Below are 17288 nucleotides of genomic sequence, written 5' to 3' on the forward strand. Positions count from 1 at the left end.
AGATTTTTCACTTTCTCAAAGTATTCTGTAATGTCCCTTTGTGTTTTTAGGTCTTGCATGCCACAGACACAATAAATGGATAGTCAGTTGAGAAGAGCACCTCCTTTTCTCCTTCTCTGAAAACAAGTGTCAAGTGAACGATCCCCACTCCACCATGAGCAAGAAGGCTGAGGTCCGAAGCAGAAAGAAGTAAGCCTTTTCTGTCTGAAGGCAAGCTGCTTTGCCAAACAATGCCAAAACGGTCTGAGGAAATGCTGTTAGATATATGGACGTCCTTGCTACTCATGTGGATTTTGTCTATTCCTTATACGTCCACTGCACCTTTGGTCAACCAGTCAAAAAGTTTACAAACTGGATCTCTCATGGGCCTCCATGTGCCTGGTGAAGGACAAAGAATTCTGAATCGTGCCAAAAGAGGATGGGTGTGGAATCAAATGTTTGTACTAGAAGAGTTTTCTGGACCTGACCCAATTCTAGTTGGCAGGGTGAGTATTCTGGCATTCCAGTTGTCAGTCGGATATTAAGCTTGCTTATCGTGTGGAAACATTAATTCAGCAGTTCAATTGTTTATTCATTCCATTTCATTTTTTGAGCTACAGATATAGAAACAGAAGCAGGCTTAGCATGGATAATTACACAGAGGGGGTACAGGCTCAGACCAGCAGGGAGGATCCCCTGAAATTCCCCCAGATGTGATGCATGACATATCACAGTGGTTTCTAATCAGATCTCCCATTTTTTCCAGAGCATTTTCCCCCATTGTCAGTAAATATGAATACATGACAAATTGTCTGTCATAGCCTTAGCTCACAGTAGCATGCATAAAACAGACTATGGTGTTTTTTTCCTTCTTTGCATATTTCTTTCTTTGCTGATGAGCTGTTGAAAGTGAACAGAAAAAAGACCAGAAGAAGCATTATTTCATTGGATAGTCTGTGTAGAGATTTCACTGTCGTGGGAGGGTTTTTAGACATCTGGGCCAGAGTAGCTTGCCCACAGTGTGATAACAGATTGCACCTGGTGAGCCTGAACATGCCAGCACTCAGCTTTGACCACAGTCATACATTCTACCTTATTTTTGGTTTATTCTTTCACATGCTATGACAAAGTTGGAGATTATTGTTGACCTGTGATCCCAGAGTGAAGTGAAATGTTAACTGGCTGTGATTTTTACCAATATATGTATATTACAGGGAGACATTGTTTAAGTATGTATTGGTTTTGCCTCAGATTAGAAACACTTCACTTTGTTTGTGTGCTTGAAGTTAGACAGGATTTTGGTTGTTTTAGCACAGTCACAGTCCTTTTTTCTAGAGCTACATTTCTCCATGAAGTACACTGATTAATAAAATATTGAGCTTTATACTTTTTTCTAACATAGCTGAAATACAGGAAGGCTGTTAATTGGCGCATAAGTATTTAAATCTGCCTATTTTAAAAGTTCCTTATTTGGAAAATATATAAACAGAAAAATATTCACATACCTATAAGTGGCTTCCTAAGGAACAACTTTGGGCCATTACAGCTTTTGATGAACTATCTGAGTGTATACTATGGTGTTGTGATAGAGCTCTATGAGGCAAAATACTATTCCACTGGTATAGTCTCAATATTTCCCAAAGTTATTGTCTTGCTTGCTGGTGAATTTAGCATGCCCTTACTGATACAGCACTGATTAACTTTTTTACAAGGTTAAGTGTTTGTGTGTCTTGCTTGTGCAGCACAGATTCCAGGTTCCATGTTGCAGTGAGATAGGAGGCCATAGAACCATTTTAGATTGAGAACCCCCCCCCCCCCACCCCACCCCACCCCCATTACCAGCTTTGGATCTGCAATTTCCCCTCTTACGCTTAATTAAAAAATGAATCATGTGGAAGGGGTTGGTGTCATTAAAATGGGTCATACATTTCAGATCTCTGTGTTTGTGGGCTTGTGGTTCTGGGCTGATTATCGAGGAACCTCAGGCAAAGATTAGTCTCATTCTATCGCATACGTTTTATGGCTGGGCCCTCTGATGTTTAATTATACATATACCTCCTGTCTTGTCAGTTACCGAGCTCCTCTGTATTCCAGTTGGCAGTCAGCAGAGACCATTACCATACATGTAAAAACAGGCATGGTGGTGTGGAAAAAGAGAGATGGGAACATTGCATGCCAGCACCGTTTTTGGTGTTGCTTTCCGCCTCAGATTTTGACAGAGAGAATCTTGTATGGGAAAAAATGCCTGCTGCACAATGTCATTCAATAATTAATAGCATGCCTGGGAAACGGCAACTGATGAGTTGACTTATTAAACTTTTGTGTCAATGTGCAGTAAAATATTAAATCTTCTTAATATATTAGAATGATGTTCTACCCTCATCAGAATTGCAATTTTAAGTATTTTTTAAAGAATCTATTATATGTTTATAGAGTTGAAACAAATGAAGTGACAAGACTACCGTGCTGAAATGCATATAAGCAGTGCTATACTCAGAATTTCAATGTACAATGTGCGTTGCAAAGAGTATATCATGTACTCAGAATGCAGATGATTAGTATGCAACCAATTTAAATGATTTAAAGAATTGAAACAAATATCATGCATGAGATATAAAGTCATTTTGTGCGTTATTACCTTTTGCACCCACCTGCAGTAGTAACTAGTAGTTATGCATTTAAGCATTAGCTGTGCAACGAAAGCCACTGTGAACCCACATAGGAGCATGGGATAAAGTGCATGCACTACTCAAACACAAATGCATGCCTACAGTAACTAATTTCGTAGTTACTGTTGTATTACTATTGCACCACGAGGCAAATAGTGTCAGCAATAGGCGCCCCTTGACATCATGTGCATAACTCACAGGTGCCCATGCAAGTCCCTGGGTGTCCAATGCAAAACAATGATAGTCATCTGATAAAGTATATATTTAAAAACGTACAACTCTGTCTGAAGTGTACTCATCCATTTATTTGAGATCGTGTGTGTAACTGTGGGAACAATCAAAAGTATGATTTCTGAGACATGACAGTAGGTTTTGAAAAGTATTTCATGTATTTGAAGGAGGCTTTTGTTTCTATGATTTGAATAGTTTACTGCTGCAAAGTGTAATCTCATTTGCAGTGAACAAACAGCACAAAATAAATGCTTCCAGGGGGATAGCAGAACTCTGTATATAGATTTTCCTCTTCATTAGCCATACTGTTACATCATCTCAACAGAAAAGTGTAGTACAGTGCTGGTAGAAATCGTCAATTTCAGGGTTGCCCTGCACAGTATGGCACATTGGTGATTGTAGTCTTCAAAGGCAATACCTCTGTACTTCCACCCCATTACCCACCATTTAGACATATTTAAGTATCACGGGGTCTTTACGATAGCTTATTTATCTTTAGACATTATTAACATCTAAATGAGATGAGACTGTTACTCATTTTTTATATAAGGCACACTGCATTGAGGGCCCAAGTTTTTTAATGGAAACAAAAATGTTAAAGGTGAAACAAACTGCATTTAATTGTAAAGTCAAAAGAAAATCTCAAAATACTGTTTTCATAATGTTAGCTAGAAATGTTTGTCTATATATGGACATATATTCTGAAGATCAGACTTTATTTCTCATGGTACAAATGGTGCCAAATTGACCAGAGGCAATGATGTCAGATCGTGGTGCTGGAGGTATATAGTTTTGAGGGTGTTACACATGTTTTTGAAAGAGCTACTGACTGAACCATGGAACAGGTGATCCAACTTTATATATCAACATTCTGAACGGAACCAGGATCCAGAAGGCATGGAAGTCCAATGAAACACGTTTCCATAAGGCAATAATCAGAAATGCACTATCTGTTAGGATTTACAGGGAAAGGATCCAGACGCAGACAATGCGGGCAGCACAAAATACAGTTCTTTAATGACAAATCCAAAATCTCAACCAAAATCGAAGTCAGAAACACAGTCCGAATCAATAACCAAAAATCAAATGAAAAACAGGCAACATCCAAAAACGGCAGGCAAAAGAGAAATCCGGAACAAGCAAAGTTGGTAACAGGCAGAGACAGAGCAGGCTAACGAACAAACGGCAGGAACGAAACTGCCAGATCGTCTCAGTATCTTGCTAAGAACAAAGGAAACGGCAAGGCATGTGTAGGCGGGGAGACAATGAGGGGATGAGACACAGGTGTGTGGAACAGGCTAAATGTGAAGGGTGTGGCTGAGTAACAGGAGGGCAGGCAGGCAGGCAGGACAAGGAAACACAAGGACCTGTAAACAAAAACAAAAGACACACCCACACAGACAGACAGGGAAAAACACACAGAACAGGAGGACCTCAGGCAGAGGTCCTGACACTCTCAGTTTGATTTATTTTTTTTTTACTTGCAAGCCATTGGGTTATTTTTCACAAAAAAACCCAACATAAAATAAAATAAAATCTTGGGTTATACCAACTACATGGTGATTTAAAGTGCAGAGTAATCATGGAGAACAAGAGTATCCATGTTCCATAATGCTAATCTTTCTTGCGGAAACACTGACCATCCATTGCAGGTGTTTCTGCTCCTGGTTCAGCATGGCTTCAGTGCAACAGAATTCCCTCTCCTGACAATTTCAGAAATGGCATGAATTGCTTCATTTAATACATTTATATAGATGAGTCATGTTGTAAAGTACTCTGGTGGGGTCTCCTACTGCACAGTAATGTACATGTATGGGTCAAAGAGGCTGCAGATACCTTAGCTGGTTACATTAGACATTAGCCAGTTAGCACCTTTGAGAGCAGAATGTTTTGCAAGCCAACTTAACTTTCCATTCTGTTATTTCATTCTTTGTGTAAAGCATGTATGATTTCCCACTACTGATATCTGCTGCACTATATAATACAGCTTTTATACCTGAGATTGTTCTCAACCTCACTCTTCCACTGTCATGGACTTAAATCTGGCACTTTCTTTTTGCTTATAACACAAACCCGTGGAGGTTTCACCCAACTGCCAAAAAACCAGGGATGTTGAGATAAACAACCAAAGTTCATATCTAGCTGAAAGACTAGTTTGCTTTTTCTTTACACAGTGGTAAAAAGTCAAAATTACTGTGATGAAATCATTATTATTATTAAATTATAGATCTGCAAACAAAGTGTAGTCTATTCTGTTGGTTGCAATATATCAGTGGTGTGTACAACACTGTATAAATAAATCACCGACATGAGCCAGGTAACAAAGAGTAACAGAACAGAGTAATGCTTTCTATTTGCATGCAGACATTGATTCCTCCTCCCTTAACTTGCCCCCATCCCCCTTTACAAGCAACCTGCTAGAGTCAAGTGCGGACCATCTTTTCATTTCCATTGGTGACACCCTGCCAGGGTATAATCCTGTGATTAGAAGGAGTGGGATTCATGGGATGTGAAAAACGTGCCCTGAGGGGGCAGCTGTGTTAACGTACTATATATCCTCTTCAGTTGAGAAGGGAGGCCGGGGGGGGGGGGGGGGGGGGGCATAGTGCTGACACTCTTGCAGACAGCTTCATCTGACTGCTCCGAGTTGACTGACAAGGGTTTAGCAGATCAAAGGTCCGCCTTCTGATCCCTCTGGTTTCAGTCTTGCCAACTTGCCCTCTGATCTGAAAAAGATCTTGTGCATTAACCTACATTTGCTCAGGTTAGAATGAAATCAGAATTGGCTCTAATGAGCGTCAAGCTTTGTGATGACTGATGGCTGGAGAGTGAAAGTAAATGAATGCATTAACTTTTTAACACTAGGCTTTTTATCACTAGTGATAGTAATGACACAAGGATGATAAACACTGGCTATATCTTGCTGTGCATCTGTTCACATGTTCAAAATTATTCCTCTGGCATCAATAAGAATTAATGTTTGGTCCTTTATAAAAAATGCTATGTAAATCTCTGCTTGTACTTATAAACTGGGAAATGTGTTCATTTAGAAAGACTTTAACAGCATTTCTTGCATACAGTTTTAATTTCTCAGGGTTCTATTTAAGCACAATGCAGTTATGTAAACAAATTGAAAACCAGATTTAGCAGTAACTTGTTTTGATGTCTTGGCAGATTTTGCCAAAACAGTATCATTCAGTGGGAGGAAACGTTCCCTTGGAAAAATCAGTTCTCCTAAACCATGTGAATTCCTTAACACATGCAATGCACAGGAATCCATAAAGCAATTTCAGAGAGAACACACCGTGCCATACCATATGTATGCAGAAAATCCAACAACACCTGTTGTAGATTCACAGTACAGCAGATTCACAGTACAGCCATAACAATAAACAATCTTTGTATTAAAGCCTTCAAGAACATTCATGGAATCCTGGCTAATGTCCATATCAATATATATGTTTAAACCAGCTTTCTGAAAGCAGGACAATTATTCAACCCACAATAACTATGCTGACTGGTTACAGCAAGGACATCATCATACTATTATCAATTCCAGGGCTCCTGTGGAAGTAAATCAGATATGGACAGCTACAAAACCTATACAAAGCAGCACAGCAGAGGGATTTTCTTAAATACATGTAGGTTTAATGCAGGAGTAGTTCTCAGTTTAGCACAGAATGCTGAATCTTGTTTGTCTGTTGTCACAAAGTCAGAGGATCTTGAGGCAAGTGTTTTTCTATGTAGGCAAATCTAAACAATGAGAGAAGACCAAATGACTTTAAAATTTGTTAAATTTAGTACAGTGAGACTGTGTCTTTTACTGTGGGTGACATTTTCTCCTTTCAAATAAGGTTTTATCATTCAGAATTTGGATATACAGTACATTGTTGCTGGGTAATACTGATAAGTATGTATGATAACATAAATATGTATGATAAGGATGAGGACCATGAGGACTGCTTTGTGAATCAGCATGCAGTTGCATATAATTAGTAACCATTTAATGACTCATTGAGATGATTCAGCAACCATAATAGGAAAACAGTTAATGATTGCCAACAGGTGGCTTCGTGAAAAAGCCTATATTGGAACCTTGCTGCTAGAGAACTGTATTTCAGGCTACTGCTAAAATCCAGTCACTCAAAATGCAGGGACCTAATGGTGACATGACCCAATTACAGTAAAGACATCTTGCAGAGCATGTATTATTTAGTAATGTATTAATCTAACAGTTGTGCTTAGTTAGGATGGTGAATGGATATTTAATGCATTAAGATTACAACGAACACTGGCAAGAGTAATATGTTATCATAATTTTGCCTTTGGATCACCATCAAGCCATTGCAAGGGTCATTTGTTTCCAAGGGTATTTTTCTATGTATGTGCATTTCCTCTGTACTGTACTTCCTCTGTGAGTGTTACATCCCACCCATAACCCAACCCTCTAGTGATGATTAAAAAAATGGGGGCTTCTGTATTCCAAAGGCTCATTCCCCCTCTCTTCATTCAGACAGAGGCATGCTGTAGGTGAGCTAAATAATGTGCCAACTGTCAAGTGTCACCTGCTATTTATTGCTCTCTTGTGAACATCAGAGGAATCTATACTGACAGTGTACATTTTTTAAGGAGCATAGAAAGTGTTAGGTGTGGGACACATTCCCTTTGAAAAAAGGGACAACACATTCCCCGTGAAAAAGATGTTTGCAATGTAATTTTTTTAAAAGACAAAATTTGGAATGCTCTTAACATGTACCAAAAATGCCAAAATTCAATAAAATTCTTAGGTCATGCCACTCAAATAGTAGGCTATTTAAAGCATATCATTATGATTTAGATGTAGGCTACCTGTTCATGCTGCCAAAACATGCAATGTGAGCTGCGAATCATTCTGTAAGATCAACTTAGTCTCTACAATTCTGTTTATATTTAATTTCATTTAATTTCATTACGGCTTCTAGACCTGCAAAACCTAAATCATTGTGACTCACCACATGATGAGACAGAGTTAAAAGCAAAGATTGAAAGAAAAAAAAAAGAAGAAATACATTCCTCAACCTCTCAGGAAGATCTTCTGGACTTGCTTTCCCATTAAAAAAGGGAGGCTCATCAGAAAATCTCTAGACTAAACCAAGGAGGGAGTAAGAATAAGAATAAGAATAAGAAATACTTTATTAATCCCAAAGGAAATTTGAGTGTCACAACTGCACCGTCCGGCACACATCAAAACAACAAAAGAATAAATTGAATAAAATAAATAGGTATAAAATACAACAAATAGAAAGAAGTTTGCGCAATTATGCGTTGAGAAGTTATCGTGCTTGTGCTATGATTATATAAATAGTATAAAATGAATTATGAAGCAAGAATAAACAAGGGTAAGGTTATTGCTATTATACAGTATGAAGTGCAGTAGAAAAACAGTTATTGTTGTACAATATGCAGTAGAGTAGAGTAGAATATAAGTACAGCTAGGATGTTGTGTTGTTGTAATTTAAGGTTTTTATACTGACTGGAAACATATAAACCAGACAATACAAGTACCAGCAATACATATATTGCATTGTACACAAATGAATCCTGGAAATGTGTTCACTTATCTCCTCTATGTGAAGGTAGGAATATGAAATAAAGTAGTCAAACAGTATCTAGCAAATTACTTCAAATTACTTCACTAACTACTTACTACAATAACTACTTAAAGTTACAAGATAAGATTCACAAAATATGTATTTAGCAAAGATCTCAGCTGAAATGGATAAATGTACATGCTTTTTAACTAGGGTCAAATCCATTAACAAATCTGATAACAAAATGCTCACATTATTACTGGTATGCTCCATTAACACTTGTTATGACCAGCTTTGAAAACAAATGATGAGAATAGCTGTAAAGTGGCTAGCATAAAATAACTGTGTGTTGTGTGTGTAAAGAAAATCAAACAAACTAACTCAAAGGTGCCACAAAGCAGACCACCCAGTCCAGAGTAGCAAAGGTAACTCTACTGACACTGGGGATCAGACCAGTTCGGTCTTCTGGGCTTCAGAAGCCACTGGAGCCACTGCGGTGGTTTGTTCCATTTAGTTTACTTTTATTTAAAAACAATTGCATGGTGGTAATAGTCTAAACCCTGGCTTTGCAGAACCCATGGCAAATGGATGACTCCCAAAATACTATCTTGTGAGTCCCAGTGATGCCTAAGCAAAACACTGTATACCAGTGTCCCAGAAAAAAACAGCATTTGCAAATCTCTAAAAACCATTGTAAGCCCCCTGAACAAAATACTGGCCATTGGTTTCCCCTGCCAGACCACATCAAAACTAGTCTCCAATTTTCCACCTTTTCTTTCTCGCCCTCTTCCATTCAGCAGTTCACCTTCTTCATATGTACCTGGCAGGAAGGCTGCCTCAGGCTGCATAATGACACTGCAGCACGTGCCACATAAAACCCAAAACAAAAATGTGCATTTGCCTGAGAAATGTGTGGCCATAATCCTAACACAGTGACCAGTAAAGGTAAATTTAAGGAAAGTTCTGATGTTCAGCTATAGTGTATAAGGGGCTATGTGACCATTAGCCAACATGTTTTCCCTGGGATGGGAGTGGGCACATAGGCCATGAATTCCTCATCCCACCAGTCTGAGGCATTCTGTGATTTATCAGGCACCTGTGAGCTACCCAGATGATGTCAATGGAGTAGTACCTATCTTCCAATGAGTGTCCGCTCCACTGTAATGCTCTGTGTGACTTGTAGTGAGAGAGATATTCATGCTAGTGTTTTGAATTATTGTGTTCATCTTGCTTTAGTGCTCCTGCACGAGTGCAGAGGTTGTCGTGCTGAGATAAACCTAATGTGCCGTATAAAGTCCCAAAAAACAGGGTTGCACGACAGGAAAAATGTACCATGTTGTTTATTAGATCACTTAATTTGCTCTGTAGAAGGACTGTCTGTCATGGGCAGTTATATGTGGACAGGAGAGTTTAGCAAGATTATAGTAATTTTCTGTCATTAGCCTATTTTAATTTGCTCTTCAGCTAGATGTTAGTCTTGCTTGCCTCTTGTCCCACAAATGGCACCATCCCTTTACTGTATTGTAGAAACTACAGATTATCCCAGTTTATGCACCAAGCTCAAGCACAAAACTACAAAAATAGAATAATCTTGTTAACAGAGGCTGTTTCCATTATACGCCTTGATGTATAGTTTACTTCACGGTCAGCTGTGAAGAACATGTGGGCAGGACAATAAAGACAATGGAAAATCGTGGGAGTAATATTTTTTTTTTTTAAAAATCTGAGAGGCTTTATTTCACCATCCACACACACACACACAGCATAAACAACAACAGTTTAACAATTTCATGAAGTCTGTATGGGGGAAAAAAAAGATACATTACTAAAGACTTCCAGACATATCTACGAGCCACACATCTACAAGGTAGTCAGAAAAAAGAAATTGAAACTGGTGGAAGCCTTTATCTATTTATCTAAATTTGGTGCCTTGACTATTAAATGGAATAAAAGAAATTTTCCATGAAGAATCAATCGAACAAGCGTTTTCAGTGTCTCTTCACATATCTGGAGCCCAACAGACTGTGATTCTGACCTTTATCATAAATGAATTATTTTTGTTTAATGGTCCTTTTATTGCTAAAATTTGACTTAAAAGCAGGTTCTCTAGTCTTTGTGAGCACGTCCATGGTTATGCTTGCGTCCTTTGAAAATGCTGTATGTGAATCTCTTTATTCACGTCTTGAATGCTTCAGGCCTTTTTTCTAAATTTCAGAGATACATTAGAATGAAAAATTACAGCCAATGAACACAAAAAGGATATAGGCAGGTGCACTACTGCCAAAACAGGCTGTACAGATGGAGGCTGTTGGATACATTTTGTGAACAACAGTTCATTTTTGGCACAGATGAGACATGAAAAATTCAGACCTTTATAATACAAAATCTAGATGAATCATGAATGCTTAATGACTATCAGGAATGAATATCAGAATTTAACATGTGGGTATTGAAACCATGCTCAAAGAGCCCTATTTTTTCTTTTTCATCTCTTGGTTTTGTGTTAAAAAGCCTGTGTATTATCAGAGCACTGTTGTAGGATCCTTTGCATGTCTGTATTTCTCCTGTAGAACATGATGGTTGAACATGAGCCTTGGGCTGATGTACAAGGTGAGAAAAAAGTGAGAAAAGCCATTTCTGAAGATACATTATCCCAGAGGCATTGCTCCATGTATTAAAGTTCATCGGTCTAGATGTGCTGCTAGAGTGGTCACATACAATAGTAATGAATTTGGTATTATGTCTCCTTCTTTCAGTCTCATAGTTTTAGAGGCTGTGTGTTTTCAGACATTTTAAACCAAAGACAGAAATTACTTACATCTTTTTAGCAAATTAATAATTCAAGAACATACATAGTCATAGGTAAATATTAATATTTGCTGTCAAACTATGCTATGATTTGGGATCAAGAGGATGATATTTTAAAAAATACAATAAAACAGTTTGAAGTAATCATACAATGGGACCATATTATGGAATTAGAAAAAAACAGCCCTGTTTTTGTTTAGTATGTCGAGAGGTACAAGATTATTTACAAAATACAGCAAAATAATCGAATGTCCTCAGAATGGTCAGGCACTTTGTTTAGATATGAGTTGCACTGAAACTTGGTAGCAGTTACATCAGTTACATTCTTATTTACCAGTTTTATAATCCTCATCATCTGCAGTATGCAAACCAGTCATCAGTGGTATTTTTGCTTTCCTCTGAGCTGCTGCATGAATAATGATTTTGTAGATCTGTATTTTTATTCTTAATCATAGCGAGTGACTTAACATGCCAAATGCAACCTCAAAATGGATTCAACTGTGAAACTCCCTCTTTTTATATTTTCCGTTCTGCCATCCCAGTGGTATTTTGCCTGCATTCACTGACCTACTGAGCATTCACTATAAAATGCTAATATTACATATGTTAAAACGTTAATATTACATAATATTACATATTACATCTATGTGACCTTTTCCTTTTGTTAATGCTTAGTGTTTTCATGAACACTGCACTGATATTCCACTTTGTATAATTACTTCAGGGCAACACAAGCAAACTTCTGGCACTACCCTGGCATACCAACACAGGCAGCTTTAGAATTCACTCCTGTTTACATGCCCACTGAGTTCTAATTTCCTCTACCTTTCCCTATAAGCTCTCACACACAAGGGAATTTTGTAAATGTATGACACTATCAATAGCTCAGCTTAATTTTTCAATTTTAAACTGACACTTGAGTAATGCAGTAAGTATAGCTCAATTTACTGGTGTTTTACTTGTTCTTAATCTGACACAAAACAATAAGCATTGTATGCTGAAAGGGGGTGTTTTTATATACCGTCAGAGTTTCATTTATCTCATTGATGCCAGTGGAACCAGTCAGTAACAGCTCACTGTATGACTTAATTGGGTTGCTGAAAGTTTGCTGCTGAGCAAAAATATTTGTACATGTGTAATACATGAAGTGCATGTGTACATGTATATATCACAGTGGGAATTTAGGATGACTGTCACTCTGCTATCCATTAAGAAAAACATCCAGCACAATCACAAAGCAGTAGTTCACTTGGTGAATGTATACACTGATAATATAAGGCATACTATGCATTAGATGTGCTGGTTATGAAACACAATATGAGAATAAGAAATTATGTAAATCTTCCAAGGGACTATTAAACCATATGTGCTATCACTTGTCATTTGGAAGAAACAAGATGACCTGGTAAAACAATTTGGTGCATCACCCAGTAAGAAATTATGCCTGTGTATTGCTGCCACTCCAGAACATAAAAATAATATGTTGTAATAAAGATATAAGATTTCATTATTTTGAGCTCTTGTTTCATTATTTATTCATTGTTATAATGAGATATGGCAGGTGCATCACAGAAAACTGCCAATAGCCATTTTGATATGATCAATCTTATAATATTTAGGTATTGCTAGCTATAGTGCAAAATGTTAGGTTTATCAGAGGTAATCCAGTTTTACTTTCTTCTTGGTTTAAGGCACTGGGAGATTTTGCTTTCTATAAGTCTGACAGATGGTATTGTTGTCAGTGTACCCATATTATGGTGAAGAATTCAAACTTGCATACACTTATATGAAGTGGACGCACATACTCATATTAAACTCTTGCACACACATATGAAACCCTCACAATCAAGGTCAACAATGTCTGATTAATTTCCCCTATGTGCTCTTTATCACACTGTGACGTTCCGCTAGAATCATGACAAGATTTCCGAGTGACCACTTTCCCTGCCCAACTAGAAACATACTGGTCAAAACAAACCGTGGCAAAGAGTGACTGCTGCAGCATCATCTGCTTGGACTCAACAAAATGAGGAACACAATGAGAAACTAGCAGAGCTGTGACAGGAGCACAACTGTCTATTTGATACTTCCTCCAACAGCTGACAGAGGGAAAAAAAACAGCTACTGGTGAAAGGGAGCATTGGGAGTTCAGCAACCTGATAAATAAAGTATGATAGCTAAAAGCAAACAATAGCAATGCTATTTCAGGTGATATAGGCAAGGAGATATGTGTATCTTTCTAAAAAATAACCATCCTTTCTTGTGTGCATGGGAGTGTTAGGGAGAATATGGAAGTTAGCTAGCCATTGTGACTGTACAAATTCAAAATTGTATCATGTTGGTCAAACAGTTATGACATTCAGTCACCAATAAGCTGCTGTTACCACAGTTTCATATAAAACACATTTAATTAAGACAACTGTTTTAAATTGTGTCACAAGTAGACTGTTATAAGTCACACCATGCTTTCTGATGATTTTTGTCAAGGGAATTCTCCAGTTCTTTCTAAAGAAAAAAAAAATAGACCATACTGTCCATATTTCCCAAGCAGCTCACAGGTCCAAACTCTCCTTTTTTACTTTCTCAGATTGAAATAATGCCATGGCCGTGGTGATAGCATATTGCACCTTGTTACCATGAATTTAAAGAAACAATCACAAGTATTGCCTTCATACAATATGGCCACATACATCATACAGTATACCCTCTGAAATGTAGGTTTGTCAGTTTATTATCATACAGTACAGGGGTATACAATGTGAAGATTTGAGCTATACAAAGTATTCCCATTACTTTGTTCATTAGTGTCTTCTGGAAACCATGTGCCACAAACAGGAGTGCACTTTCACTCATGGGAATGTATACCTATTTCATGATGTAGTAAACATACAGTAGCTGTTCAAGTTAGCTTTCAACATCCTCAGTTGCAAAAGCACAGTCATGTATTTATTAATTAGGTGGATAACTAGCTAGATGAAAAGATGAAAGTGATGACTTGTTTTAAACATATTTGCTTGTACAGTGGTTTACGTTTTACTGCATAATGCATGATGGTAAACCAAGGGATAAAATAGAAAGCAACGGTATTTGCGCATACATTATCCAAAGAAGAATCATGGGACACAGTAGTTAGAAATAAAATGTCTTGTATTCCAGGAAATGAATAGCAGTTCAAACTGGTTCAAATTTGACCTTAATGACTACTTCAATGCACTGTGGAAGGCTGTTTACTTATTTCTGGTAGAAAACATGTATTGTGGCACTGGTATTGTGCTGCACATCTCCCTCCTAGTCTTAGTAAACTCGACTATTGAAGAGGGCTGTAATTCTGTGTTCCATTTTATCCCAAAGATGTCTGGCTCTTTCCATTCTCATGAAGGATTTGATGATATATATTTTTTTTGCATGCCAAAACATGTGATGTGAATCCCCGCTTCTTTTTACATGGTAGTTCCCAAGCCAAACTTGTTATGAGTCAGAGGAAGAGAGTTGATGAGCAGCTTTATAAAGGTAAACTGTGGGTGCCTCATTAACCAGTGGGGTTCGCTGCTGTGCAATGAGACAGACAAACCCTGGCATATTTACCTACCTCCATTCATGGCAGAACAAAACCAGTTTATTCTGACTCTTATTCTGTTCATTGTTGGATGATGATGTAGTTAAGATTGAAACCTGTAGACTGTAGAGCTGAGATTGTTTTCAAAGCAAATGCCTTGACCACTGAACTACACTATATGGCAAAAAGTATGTGGACACCTGACCATCACACCTAAATGAGCTTACTGGACATCCCATTCCAAAACCATGGGCATTAATATGGAGTTGCCCCCCCCCCCGCTTTGCAGCTATAACAGCCTTCCCTTCTTCTGGGAAGGCTTTCCACAAGATTTTGGAGTGTGTCTGTGGGAATTTGTGCCCATTCAGCCAAAAGAACATTTGTGAGGTCAGGCGCTGGTGTTGGACAAGATGGCCTGGCTCGCAGTTGGCGTTCTGATTCATCCCAAAGGTGTTCAATGGGGTTGAGGTCAGGGCTCTGTGCAGGCTACTGGAGTTCCTCCACACCAAACTCATCAAACCATGTCTTTATGGACATTGCTTTGTGTACAAGGGCACAGTCATGCTGGAACAGGAAAGGCCCTTCCCCAAACTGTTGCAAAAAAATTGGAAGCATACAGTTGTCTAAAATGTATTTGTATGCTGTAGCATTAATGTCACCCTTCACTGGAACTAAGGGGCCTAGCCCAAACCCTGAAAAACAGCCCCAGACAATGATCCCTCCTCCACCAAATTTTATAGTAGGCACTGTGCATTCCGGTAGGTAGAGCTCTCCTGGCTTCCACCAAACCCAGATTCATCCATCAGACTGCCAGATAGTGAAGCGTGACTCATCATTCCAGAGAACGCATTTCCACTGCTCCAGAGTCCAGTGGCGGCATGCTTTTCACCACTCCAGCCGTCGCTTGGCATTGTGCATATGATATTGGGCTTGTGTGCAGCCGCTCAGCCATGAAAACCCATTTCATGAAGCTCCCGGTGCACAGTTCTTGTGCTGATTTTGCAGCCAGAGAGTCTGGAACTCTCTAGTGACTGATTCAACAGAGGATAGGCAGTTTTTATATGCTACGCGCTTCAGCACTCGGCAGCCCCGCTCTGTAAGTTTGCGTGGTCTACCGCTTCTTGGCTTAGCTGTTGTTGCTCCTAGACGCTTCCACTTGTAATAGCACTTACAGTTGACCGGGGCAGATCTAGCAGGGCAGAAATTCCGTGAACTGACTTGTGGCAAAGATGGCATCCTACGACGGTGCCACGTTTAAAGCCACTGAGCTCTCCAGTATGACCCATTCTACTTCTAAGGTTTGTCTATGGAGATTGCATTGCTATGTGCTTGATTTTATGCACCTGTTAACAATCAGTGTGGCTGAAACACCTGAACACAATAATTAGGAGGGGTGTCCACATACTTTTGGCCATATAGTGTACTTTGGAGCCTACAAATAAGATAATTGCCAGATAAATATCAAGGAATGGCCACATCAGACATGTGAACAGAACAGTATATACCTTTCTCATATGTTTCTACATACACAGTATCTACCTGACAAATGACAGAAACATAAAGCACATGTCAGATACACAAGTTGGTGTTGGGGAGCAGTGTAGCATAGTGGTAAGGAGCAGGGCTTGTAACTGAAATGTAAATATCCAGCTTAATAAATGGAAAACATGTAAAAACTGTTCCGTGTAAGTCACCCTGGAAAAGTGCATTTTGTTAAATGACAATATGATGGAAAATGTCATGCAATGTAACACACAGACAGACTGGTTTGCCTCAAAGATCACTGCTGAACACTTTTGTGTTTAACTGGGGGAAAAACATCAGAGTTATGGTCATTGAATCATACTTAAAAATGATGTATCCTTTGAAGATGTAACAGAGCATGAGTCATAAAATCAAAAATCCAAGTTATAGATGAATGAAGTTATACATGAATAAAAACACACATGGACACACATGGAAACACCACTTCTGGCCACTGCAGCAATACTAAAGCTGAAAGAGAATGTTAACTGTTTAAGTCTGAATTAAATTCCTTTGAAACACTGCAGTCCCCAGTTTAAAATGCAGAGGAAATCAATAAGCAATTAATATAGTTCATAATGTTCCTCTATTGTGGCTTTAGCAACATTAGACCCCTTGTAATTCTATCATTCATAACCTGTTATCACACATACTATTTTCTGTATCTGTGTTGTCTAATAATTGGAAAATATTTCCTTTGTGCATGCACCAGTTCTATTCCCCCTTTAATATTACTCAGCCTACCAATGTGACTCCCCTTGATAAAAAAAGAAAGAACAAGCAAGTTCATTTTTGCAAATCTCTCAAATGAAACTTCATTTTTATTCATCTCTCTCAGACCACTGAACCTTTATACAGACTTGTACATGAAAGGAAGGCACCAAAAAGCACAATTATAACCCCAGTGCATTGTACAGTAAAAGTAAAGAGATACATTGCTCTGTTTCTTTT

The 17288-nt window shown here is 38.4% G+C and overlaps 1 protein-coding gene across 1 annotated transcript in view; it reads left to right on the forward strand.

Annotated features, from left to right (window-relative positions):
* The first annotated feature begins 230 nt into the window (after positions 1-230).
* The window catches only part of LOC118781756 (cadherin-8-like), a 68414-nt gene continuing 51356 nt past the window's right edge, over positions 231-17288 (forward strand). The window contains exon 1 of the mRNA XM_036534796.1: positions 231-485. Coding sequence (XP_036390689.1) covers positions 231-485 — 255 coding nt within the window. The remainder of the gene's footprint in view (positions 486-17288) is intronic.

Source organism: Megalops cyprinoides, chromosome 8 (assembly GCF_013368585.1).
Source record: "Megalops cyprinoides isolate fMegCyp1 chromosome 8, fMegCyp1.pri, whole genome shotgun sequence".
Classification (NCBI taxonomy): Eukaryota; Metazoa; Chordata; class Actinopteri; order Elopiformes; family Megalopidae; genus Megalops; species Megalops cyprinoides.